The sequence below is a fragment of the Trypanosoma rangeli genome, assembly GCF_003719475.1.
Source record: "Trypanosoma rangeli strain AM80 chromosome Unknown Tra_15.4_contig_00323, whole genome shotgun sequence".
Lineage (NCBI taxonomy): Eukaryota > Euglenozoa > Kinetoplastea > Trypanosomatida > Trypanosomatidae > Trypanosoma > Trypanosoma rangeli.
The window spans coordinates 11,037-21,437 of NW_021706066.1; the positions used below are offsets into that span (position 1 = coordinate 11,037).

Consider the following 10,401-nt stretch of genomic DNA (forward strand, 5'->3'; position numbering starts at 1 on the left):
TTACCAGAGGTGCAGCATGTCACACACGTCTACATCCTGCAGCTCCCCTGCGTACTCCTCCCAGACGGGTTTGAGATGTGCATCCATCAGTTGCTTCTTGCGCGTGACCCATTCGCGCCCCTCCGCTGTCAGCATCGGGTCCGGCATCTCGGTGAGACGCGTCAACAAAAAGAACTCCTCAATGGCATCCACACACAAGAAAGACTGCTTATGCAGCACACGTGTCAAACTCTGCACCGCTACCTCCGCCTCAAAGCTGACCGAGTGGTACGTTCGATGCAACCCACCGCCACAGCCACCATCGCCGCCGTGTCTAGAGAAGCTCAGTGTGGTGTCGTACAGCTCCGTAATGCGCTGCTCCAATCGCAGCAGCGGACTTGCAAAGGCGCTGGGAATTTCACCCGCACAATGCAGACTACCATCAGCGCACGGCATCAGCAACATTGGACCGACAAGCCGCATCGCAGTGCGGTGCTCAGACCAAGCCATGAATGGAGTGTTGCGAAATCGCCAAGGCGACAACCCCTGCGCGCTGAACTGAACTCGCAATGGACGCGACGGCAGACGCAGACAGCGTGTCAGCATACTGCTGTAGCCACCTTCAAGGCCAACGACGCGTGTGTCAGGCCCCTCTCCCAGCTTAGCCTCCGGTGAATCCAAAAAGGCAACGGTAATGAGATTCCGCTCACCGTCAACACGAGCCACCTCATCACCGTAAACAGCTTGTGAATGAACACCAGCAAACGCAGTCGGTTCCAGTGCACAGGTCTTTAGCGTCAACCCGACCCCATGCCAACGCACCCAGTAAGACAAATCAGCTTGCTGAAGACCACTCAATCGACTCTCGTCTGCATTGCTGCCACTACTCTGGTTATTGCCGCGACTATCCTCTTCCTGACCAATAGAAACAGTTTTCCATGCATTGAGATCCTCTTCAGTCCTGCCCTCGGGTAACAGCTTCATGTATTGGGCCCCCCACGCATACAACCCAGAGGAAAGAAACGGGTAGCGTAGTGCCACGGTCGTGCATGCTGACCTCGTTTCAGAATGGCAAAGAAGAGAAAGAGTAAACCCAGCAAGACGATACACTAGCACACGATCCATGCTGGCCACCGCAATGAGGTGATTGTCACCGCATCCCTGCACAGAAATGTCAAGCACCCCACCGGTGGTAATGCAGGCCACTGAAGATATGCGAAGCGGCTTCACATGTACAACCAAAAGGCGCCCCGACGTGGGATCAGTCGCAGATCCAGCCGATTGTACCGCTGTGCCAACAACAGCAGCATCATCCACAGAAACAGAGAGTGACTCGAGACATATCGGAATCTCCTTCAATGCCATCGGAAGGCCATCAATCACACAAAAAGTCTCTGCATCAACGGCACTAACAATTGAGGTGTCCTCCCCTCTGTCTGTAAGTGCCACAAGAGTGTTGGAGAGAGGCAGGTAAATGGCCTTGGTCAGTCTGTGGTCGTAGGCCGTGATAAAAGGCAGCTGTAATGCATGGGTCTCTTGGTACTTCACGGGGCCTCGTTGCAGAGAACCACTTCGACGACACGGAGTCGCCTGCGTTGCTTCGGGCGGAAGTAACTCTGGGATGGACCAAACTGTAATGTGCATCCCATCCGACATCACCAGCACGTAATAGGCTGCGGTGGTAAAGTACAAAACAAAACCACAACGAAGTGGCATCGGCAGAGCATCCGGAGCATGAGCGAGCCCCTCTTCTTTCTTTTTGTTACTATTGGACTGGATGCCATCCCAACTATGTGAAGGTGCAGGGGATAACGCGATGCCCAGCTGCTCATCAACCACTGCAGCAGACCGTAACGCCACCAAGTCCACCTTTAGGCCCTGAACCGCCACAAGTTGGAAGTGAGGGCTGACACCACACCCATTAAAAAGCGTCACAGGGAGACAGATGTCCGCCTGAAAGGCTCCACAGTCAGCATTCGCCATCGCCGTAAGGGTGGGAGGACCTTCTACCGTGGCTTGACGCAGCACGGCGACTGTGCGGTCGATAAAGGTTAGCCCCACACCACCATCTGGTAGTAAAAAACTTGACGAAACAACGGCGTTGACATTCAACACGTGGTATTTCGTGCCAGCTTCACCCAAAATCCATACAAGAATCTCGTGTGACCACAAACAAGATGCGATGCGCCACCCGCAAGAGTCCGGCATGCGCCACGCGACCAAATGTGACACATCACCCGTCAAATGCCTCTGCGCGATGACACGTGGAGTGCTCCCACACGCAATGGAAAGAATTGAGACACGTTGTGAATCGGCAACAGCAAGAAATTCGTCCCCAGCAAAACATGCATGCGATGCGCGATCCACTCCGGGCAGAATTTCACCCAAAAACTTGCGTGTCCCCGAAAGATTGAGGCGCGTAGGCGTACACTGTGCAAACAATAATGATGGCGAGGACGCCGCCGACATAGCTTTGCCTTCTGGGGGTGCCGAATGCACCGCAAGAGTCGGCTCATCCAACAGAAACCCCTCCACATCCTGCAACTCCTCTATGTGTCCCGCCGCCCCTCGCAAGATAGCCGTGCGAACAGCGGTGGTCACCAGAAAATGAAACGTCAAATTTGATGGCTGCGACACGCTCATGTGGGACAGTGCGTACATCTGATGAACGCCAGCAAATGCTGCGTGGACTCGCACTGGGGATGCCACACCAGACGACAGCCGCCGCAGCAGGCCCTTCGAATATGTCACGACAAGGTCCATGCCAGGGCCAGTGCAGACTGATGTCATGGCACCATGGGAAAGCAAACCGCCCACGGTGCGTCGTTCAATAAGATCAACGAGGTACGTATCAGAGACGCCGTCACCCAGCAGAACGTAACGCTCCGTCACTGGATGCGGCTGAAACCGTGTTGTACAACCACGCTCAAAGGGCACAATTGATATAGCACGGAAACCGTGCGGCAATCCACTAATATGTGCAATGGGCCACTCGCCATCCTCACAATCCCCGGAGTGAATGTTGGGTGCATCATATATATTTGGGACATCATTGCATGACCGTAAGACCTCAATGGAAAGGCTTGCCAAAAGACCATTTTCCAGCAGCATCCAAAGCACCTCACCCGCCTCGCCCTGCTGCACCACAGCAGCACATGGGTGGTTCAAGCTTCGTGCAACACGCATTGTCCTGTGATTGCCTACCATATTGATAACTGTTCCCAGTGATGTGGCATTAACGCCAAAAACGAACAATACATGCATACACCCCACAAGTGAGAGAACCAATATACGATCAGGAAGAGTTAATACCAAATACGGGGAACCGCTTACTGTCAGATTTTCCAACAGCCTTCCACGCGAAGAACGCGAAAGAGACCCAAAGACACTCAGGGACGACCGATGGGGAAAAACAAAGACGAAGCTTTCAGGTCCCTGGGGTGGAGTTGCTGGCATCAAAGCCATGGACAAGATATGATCATCAGAGGTGCGGGAAAGCAGTGTCACAGAGACAGGTGGAAAACCATACCGCTGTTCAATGGGTGGGGGCTTCTGCAAACATTTCCGTTTCGCCAACTCTGCAACCGTACAGTGTAATAGCAGTTCCTCATCGGATTGCTCCATGACATCACGTTTAAATGGGGCGACACTATAGGAAAACGGTCCTACACTTTGAGGAACGCTCAAGACCCACTTCTCACGAAAAAATGCATCAGATGCATCATTGGGAATATCAATGATTAATGTGTGTCGCACGCCGCGCAGGACGCTACACTGCACTGTCGTCCCATCCTCACCAGGAGCGAATAGCGAGCGTAGACCCAGCATTGAAAACCCGCCTGTTTGGCCTGCAGACAGCCTACCACGATACAGAATAATCCACGCGTTGCTATGGTGTAGTACATCATTGCAAAGCCATGATTGAGGCGGAGCAGGCAAGTTTGCCTGGTATCGCGCCACTAAGATATCACAGTCCTGTGTAAGGACCACAAAGCACTGATGCGCGCAGGCCACGAGAGCAACTGCGACGCCTCCAATGTGCATCTCCTCCATCGTGGGAACAAAGACGCAGGTCTCGTTTCCACTACTATCAAACTTCCAAACGGGCAGCCGTACATGCAGGAAAGAGGCCGTGGCAGTGAGAAGAACAGTACTTCCATCTTCAAGACGGAGAGGACATGCGAGATGTACCACAGAAGGGGGAACCAGCTGCCGCGTTGTCAACATCCCCGTTACATAGAGGGACACACACACACACACAAACCACCAACCTCCGCAGCCCTTTTTGCCCTTATTGTTGCTGCTGCTCCCCGCTCTTGTCTGAAAAGAAATGTGCGGCCGAGCGTGGTACACTCAAAAACAAGGTGTGTGAGTAGTGAGCGTATTCCCCACTGAAGTCGGAAAGAGGTGAGTGTGTCTGAGTGCTTTACTAAACAACAAACGCGTATACGTATGCTTTGGTGTGAGGCAAGAGAAGAGACACAGTAATGCAGCACCATGAAGCAGAGAAAAAGAAAAAAAAGGAAAGAAAGCGAGACACAAATTCGATGGTTTAAAAAAAGTATAAAAAACAAAAAAAAACGGATGAAACAGCAAATAAAATGCATGACTACATATCAAACAAACACGTCACTGCTATTGAGAGGCCACGGACCCTCGTCTTGGCCACGATGGCTGAGGTTCAGCGCATTGCACCTGCTCGTCTAATACAGTCACCGTAGCTGACAGGGAACCGAGACACGTTTGCCCGCCAAAGCATTGACTGCTCAGCGGTGATGCGTGCAGATACCGGCGCACCCAGCCACGCGACGCCATAATGCCGGCGAAACCCAATCCGTTGTTGGGTGTCGCACTCTCAACACTAATAACCGACGTCGCAGTGGAACTACTGAGTTCGGTGCAGCTTGTCATACAGTTAAACGCAAGCTGCGTTGTTTCCTCGTCTGAGAAGCCACTCTGCTGACCGCGTTGATAGCTGGTCGGGCGACCCGTGCTCATAGAGACACTGCCAGGTTTCATCTCGTCGTTTTCGTTCCACAGTCTTCTTGTTGTTGTCCTCCCTTCACGTTCGGCTCCGGCCAACGAACTTTCGCTTTCAGCCACACTCAATGTTGTGCCATTTGGATGAATTTGACCCGTCGCCTCCGTGCGTGATACACGCTGTCCTGTAATAACGCCGTTGGGAATAAGTTGTAGCATCTCCTTTGTAAGCGGTAGCTGTGGCTCCAACTCAAGCCCCTGATCAGAAGTGCTAACGGCGGTATCTGTATCACAGAACGTGTTGTCATCTTCAAAAGCGCTTTCACTCTTCGTTTGTTCCACCTCACTTGGATTTGGCTCAACAACAGTGGCAGAGGAAGGCAATGGTATTTCTTGCAGCAGCTGGTTGACCGCGTGGTGAGTGAGGGTGTTGGGTGGGTCTTGTGCCCTGTACTCCAACCACACTGCCCGCGTGTACGGCCGCAGCGTCCCGTCCCTCGTACAAAGCAAAACAACGGCCAGTGAACCACGGCGGTGCGGTGGGGCGAGAAAGATAACGTAGCGGTGCTCTACAATGGTGCAAGCTAACAGTGTTCGCCCTGTGGAGGCGCCAAGTGACACCACATAAGGTGCACAATCGGGATCAAGATAATTTACAGGTAGACAGACGAGTGAATGACAGTTCGTGGAAGCAATAAACGGACGCTCCGGGCAGACGATGATGTGTGGTTGTGGCGTCTCGTTCTGTGAACCTACATCTGACATGACACTTCCTTCCCGATCTGATTCTCGTGACTTCAACAGGCGTATCTGCCGTGTCAGGTCTTTCACCTCCGCCTCAAGGTCGCGGATGCGGGCGGCAGCGCCGTCCGCTTCGGCACAAGGCCCAGGAGCAAAAGAGGCATGCGGAGAAGCAGGTGCAGCGATCGGCGATGAAATTTGTACAACTGTTGTCGACTGTGTGGGACTGTTGGCGTGTATACCTGATGTTGTGGGGCGTGGGGAGGCAAATTGGCTCACTGGAGAACCGGAGGTGTACGGGCGTGAGTCTTCGTGGTTCAGCACCCAGAAACGAACACCGCCGCTTGTGCGCGACTCCTCCCCCACGCCTGGCGGCACGGCAAGTGATCGCCGCCCAAAAAAAGTCCCACCACCAGCTGAGACCGTTGACGATGCTGATGACGCTGCTGGGGCTGTGGCCGCGCCAGCAGTGCTGCAGGTCGTCCCCGCAGCCTCACTTTCGACCCATTCCAGCAGGCTCGCCGCCCCTTCAGGGGCGGGTGCAAAGCCCAACATCAGCATGAGATCCACAGCACGATACGCGCCTTGCTTTTCGACCAGCCGACGCCAGATGACGGGATTCATGAGTACAAAAACAGGCTTTTGATACTTGGCAGAGTGGTACGCCATACGGTCCTTCTCAAAAGGTGTTATATGGCGCCGCAGCAGGCGCCAACGTGCGTCCAAATCGGGCGACCACAGCACCTCCAAGGTCCCCAACTCCTCATCCTGAATATGGCTGGCATCCATGGCTCTGTAACCAAACAAAACTGGAATAAATGGCACAAGAACAAACACACACACACACAAAAAAAAGTATTGGTAAGCACTGTCACAGCGGGAATCACCAATACAACAAAAATTGAAACAAAAGCAGAAAAAAAAAGTGGAAAAAACACAATAGTAATAGAGCAAGAGCGTCTCAAAGAGTAGGGAGAACAAAAATGCGGCCGTCGCACCAGTAGGGAGGACCCCAAGGGAGTGTAAGTGTGCCCTTTCCCCACGCTCACATACGTTTAACTTCCCATCCATATTTTTTTTTCTCTTTCCGCCTTCTTAATCAGTTCAAACACTCTCGTAGTTTCCTTTTTCTCACTATCACCTAACTCATTGCAGTCACCTCCCACCGCTCAAGTCTCAACCCTCGCCTTCTTTGTGGTCTCCGGCACTGCCACATCTCTGCCAACACCGCTGCGCTTCTGTACCCATAAAAACTGTCCTTGAAGGGCTTCTTGCCGCCTCACATCGTGTGCCGCCATAGCCTCCCGTATCAACGACAAGACGCGTGGCGCAAGCAAGGCAGCTGTCTCCATGCAGTAGTTAAGCTCGTTAAGATGAATGCAGCAGCCCTCCGACTTGGACACAGAACACACTTGTCCTTCTGCATTGACTGCAACTACAACAGAGGAGGCCGCCGCAGTCGCCTCCGCAACGGTAGGATCCACAACTACTTCAAGCAACTCTTTATTGTCTTTGTGTTGCCGTGACAATCTGTTGCGATCACTGGGATCCATGGTGACAACAAAGCTGAAGGGGAGTGGAACGTGGTGAACGGAAAGAGGCACGGGCTCTCGCTCGTGTGGTGGGTGCACAATAACCGAGTTTCCTCGAATTGTGAGCTCCGGTCGTCGGTAATGAAGCAGAACTGCCACAGTAGCCCACACCACAACGTCAGTGACGTTCCCCTCATCGTTCAGCACAGTGATGTCCACGCTGACGCTCCACACACGCCGGCCGGGTAACATGCAGAGGCTCTCAGTGTCAACAACCCCACCTGTTTTAATGAGTCTCTCTAAAAAGGCAGTTAATGTCTTCAATTCTCTCGACTTTGCGCCGCTATCACGTTCGGTGTATGGCTGCCGCACGGAGAACTCGAGCATCCCCTGCTTTGGCCTGTACGGGGAGGGCTCCACGAGCTCGCATGCAATGGCGGCGGTGACAATGGTGCCACCGCAACGCACACACGCCACATCTCTGGAAAGAAGTGGAAACTCAACCTTTACCTCCCGCAGCTGCTGTGCCCCCCGCTGATCGGGCCGCAGCCCGGCAAGCCACGCAGACTTTGTGAACTCCACTTCACGCTGCGTCAGTGCGGGACTGGCAATTGTCTGAAATGCGCAACGCTGCAACATAATGACTAACGCTTCCTCCTCTCTCCCTCCCTCTTTTGTGTATGTGTAGTTTCAAATCTTCCTCTTTCCACCACCTGTACACTTCCCTCTCGGCGCCACCTTTTATCCTACGTGCTGGTGGTTGCACGTGCGAAACACATATATACAATGAAGAGAGAGAGAAAGGAATAATATTCCTCTAGCGCAGAAGCAGCATCACCGGGGATGAATAACAAATAAAATACAACTATCCAACCTCCAAAAAAATAAAAAAAACGGGGAAATAAAATGTGTTAAAGACGTGAGGAATAGACAAAAAAAGACAAAAAAGATGCAGTGGCTGTGACAATACAAGAAGAAAAAGAAGAATGCGTAAGAATAAAATGCAGGTACCACCACGGAACAGGTAAACCCATATATGTGTATGTGCGTGGCTACACTCATTCATCGTAGTCACTGGAATACGCCTCCACAGCAAAGTCCTGGTCTTCGTCCTCCAGTATCTGGCTCTGCACCACTCGCTGCGGTGTCAAACCTCCACCCGTCTCAAGTTCCTCCTGTGGCCAGAGTTTCCTCGTCGCATCACCGCTCCTTAGGTCCTCTCTTCGGCGTCTCTGCTCCTCGTCCAGCACTTCCGCGCTGCGAATGCGGTGATCGTGCTCAGTGTCGTAGGCTGATATGTCAGGTTTTGTAAGCAATGAACCCGTTGTACTGTAGTTGTCACCATCTACGTCGCGGTCGCCAGCCTCCGCCTCCACTGGATTTAGACGCATCCATGAGGCTGCTGACTTGGAGGTAGTGGCTGCGGCTGCTGACATGGAAGTAGTGGATGCGGCTGTCGACGTGCCTCTTCCATAAAGCGGCAAAATTCCGTCCACGGAAACGTCCTGGCCAAGTTCCATGGCATTTCTTGTCTTTTCTTCAATGCGCTCCATGCGTGCGCGGTGCTTCTCTCGCAGCATCTCCCGCTCTTCCTCCAGCCTCCGCTCCTCTGGCCGCCGCATATTGTGCTGGTAAAGAAAGTGGTGCTGCATCAGCAACCGCATCGCAAGCCGTGTGTCTCCCTCCGCAAGACGCCTCTCCTCATCTTCAACGTCGACAACGTCGCTGCCGTTCTTCATTGCCGAATTTGCCCCTGTCAAACTTTTCTTCCCGCTTTTATCGATCTCACCTTCGTTGCCTCTGCCACTGAGCGAGGCGAAGGTCCTGGAATGTGCAGTGTCCGTCGCTGGCTTTGTCTGTAACGACAACGTTTTTCGGTGGGTCGCAACAGCGTCTTTTCCACGTCTCCCCACCACCGCACGTTTTGGCGCCAGAACAACGCTTCCTGTACTGAAGAAACGCTTCCCACCCACACTTGCGGCACGCGGCAACGCCAAAACGCGAGTCAACCACATCATTGCTTTTCCGTCGCTATGTAATAACTACACCCTCGACATGCCGGGGCACACACGTGCACGTACATAAAATTATTATTATTATTTTAAATGAAGACGGTGAATGGTGGCAGAACGAATGTGAGCAGCAGTAAGTGGGTGAGCGAGGGGTGGTGCAACAACACAAAGCGCCAGCACCACCACCTCAGGAACCAGGAAGGTGTGGTGTATTTGGAGATGCCCAGAAACATTAACACAACTCACATCGCATATGCACATAAAGGGTGGGAGCAAAAGACACTTGGATAAACCACATGAATGCACTTGGCTCTACCTTACACATACAGATACATGTGTATATTCGCATGATCCCGTGCAAATATAAAAGGCATATGTCTTTTTTTTTTCGCCCTTTTTGTTGTTCATCACGTACAATATGCAACCCAAAAACAAAACCAACCAAACCCCAGGAATAACGTACGCATTCTCATATGCACTTCTCTCGGTTCGTGAAGCAGAAATAGACACAAAACCCATATCTACAAACAATCCCAGCAACAAAATAGACAAAAAAAAAGGAGGGAGGGGAACAGACGAAATCCAAGGAAGAGAAGAAAGGAGATGAAACAATGTATGAAAGATACCAAAGCAAAAGTAATAGAACCTCACTGGATGGAAATAAACAAGAAATAAAAGCAAGCAAATATATACGCCCATAACACAAGGTGTCTTCAGCGAGGCCACCCCACACGGCGGCTCGCGACACTTCTAGCCATCTCCACACGCACAGACGCAAGTACCGAGGCTCACTTTTCTCATGCAAAAGTCATCGACCATAAAAACCGTGGGATTAACCCAACAAAAACTTTTTCACCTCTTAATGCGTTCACTTCCTTGGTTCTTCGTCCCATTTTCCTACTTTTTCCTCTTTCTCAGAAACCCCAGGCAGATGAATGAGGAGGAATGGGATGGATAAAGACGCAACCGTCTGCATGTAACCCTCACAGCAATATTGCGTTGTACCACCCAAGCTGGAAGGCCAAACACAAACCGAGGAGTTGAAGGCCCCACCTGCGCAAGACAGGCGATGTAGTTTGATGTGCAACAAACACGTGCAGATGCACAGACACAAACGTACATATGTACACACACGCATACACAAGACGTATTTGAAC

General features: G+C 52.1%; 4 protein-coding genes and 2 pseudogenes across 4 annotated transcripts, besides 2 other annotated features; all 6 read right to left on the bottom strand.

Moving 5' to 3' along the window:
* On the bottom strand, window positions 1-4,206 carry TraAM80_07583 (uncharacterized protein; the record flags this gene model as incomplete). Its single annotated transcript, XM_029384368.1, has 1 exon — window positions 1-4,206. One exon carries the CDS (start codon window positions 4,204-4,206, stop codon window positions 1-3), a length of 4,206 nt encoding a protein of 1,401 aa, XP_029235799.1.
* A 17-nt stretch (window positions 4,207-4,223) lies between these two features.
* Window positions 4,224-4,246: a microsatellite.
* Window positions 4,247-4,334: 88 nt separating this feature from the next.
* Window positions 4,335-4,599, bottom strand: TraAM80_07584 (hypothetical protein; annotated as a pseudogene).
* Window positions 4,600-4,614: 15 nt separating this feature from the next.
* On the bottom strand, window positions 4,615-6,489 carry TraAM80_07585 (uncharacterized protein; the record flags this gene model as incomplete). Its single annotated transcript, XM_029384369.1, has 1 exon — window positions 4,615-6,489. The coding sequence occupies one exon, from the start codon at window positions 6,487-6,489 to the stop codon at window positions 4,615-4,617; it is 1,875 nt and encodes a 624-aa protein (XP_029235800.1).
* A 40-nt stretch (window positions 6,490-6,529) lies between these two features.
* Window positions 6,530-6,548: a microsatellite.
* Window positions 6,549-6,869: 321 nt separating this feature from the next.
* TraAM80_07586 (ribosomal rRNA processing protein 45) lies at window positions 6,870-7,871 on the bottom strand (the record flags this gene model as incomplete). The annotated part of the gene is made up of 1 exon (XM_029384370.1): window positions 6,870-7,871. One exon carries the CDS (start codon window positions 7,869-7,871, stop codon window positions 6,870-6,872), a length of 1,002 nt encoding a protein of 333 aa, XP_029235801.1.
* Window positions 7,872-8,290: 419 nt separating this feature from the next.
* TraAM80_07587 (uncharacterized protein) lies at window positions 8,291-9,250 on the bottom strand (the record flags this gene model as incomplete). The annotated part of the gene is made up of 1 exon (XM_029384371.1): window positions 8,291-9,250. The coding sequence occupies one exon, from the start codon at window positions 9,248-9,250 to the stop codon at window positions 8,291-8,293; it is 960 nt and encodes a 319-aa protein (XP_029235802.1).
* Window positions 9,251-9,715: 465 nt separating this feature from the next.
* TraAM80_07588 (hypothetical protein) lies at window positions 9,716-9,925 on the bottom strand (annotated as a pseudogene).
* Window positions 9,926-10,401: the final 476 nt, after the last annotated feature.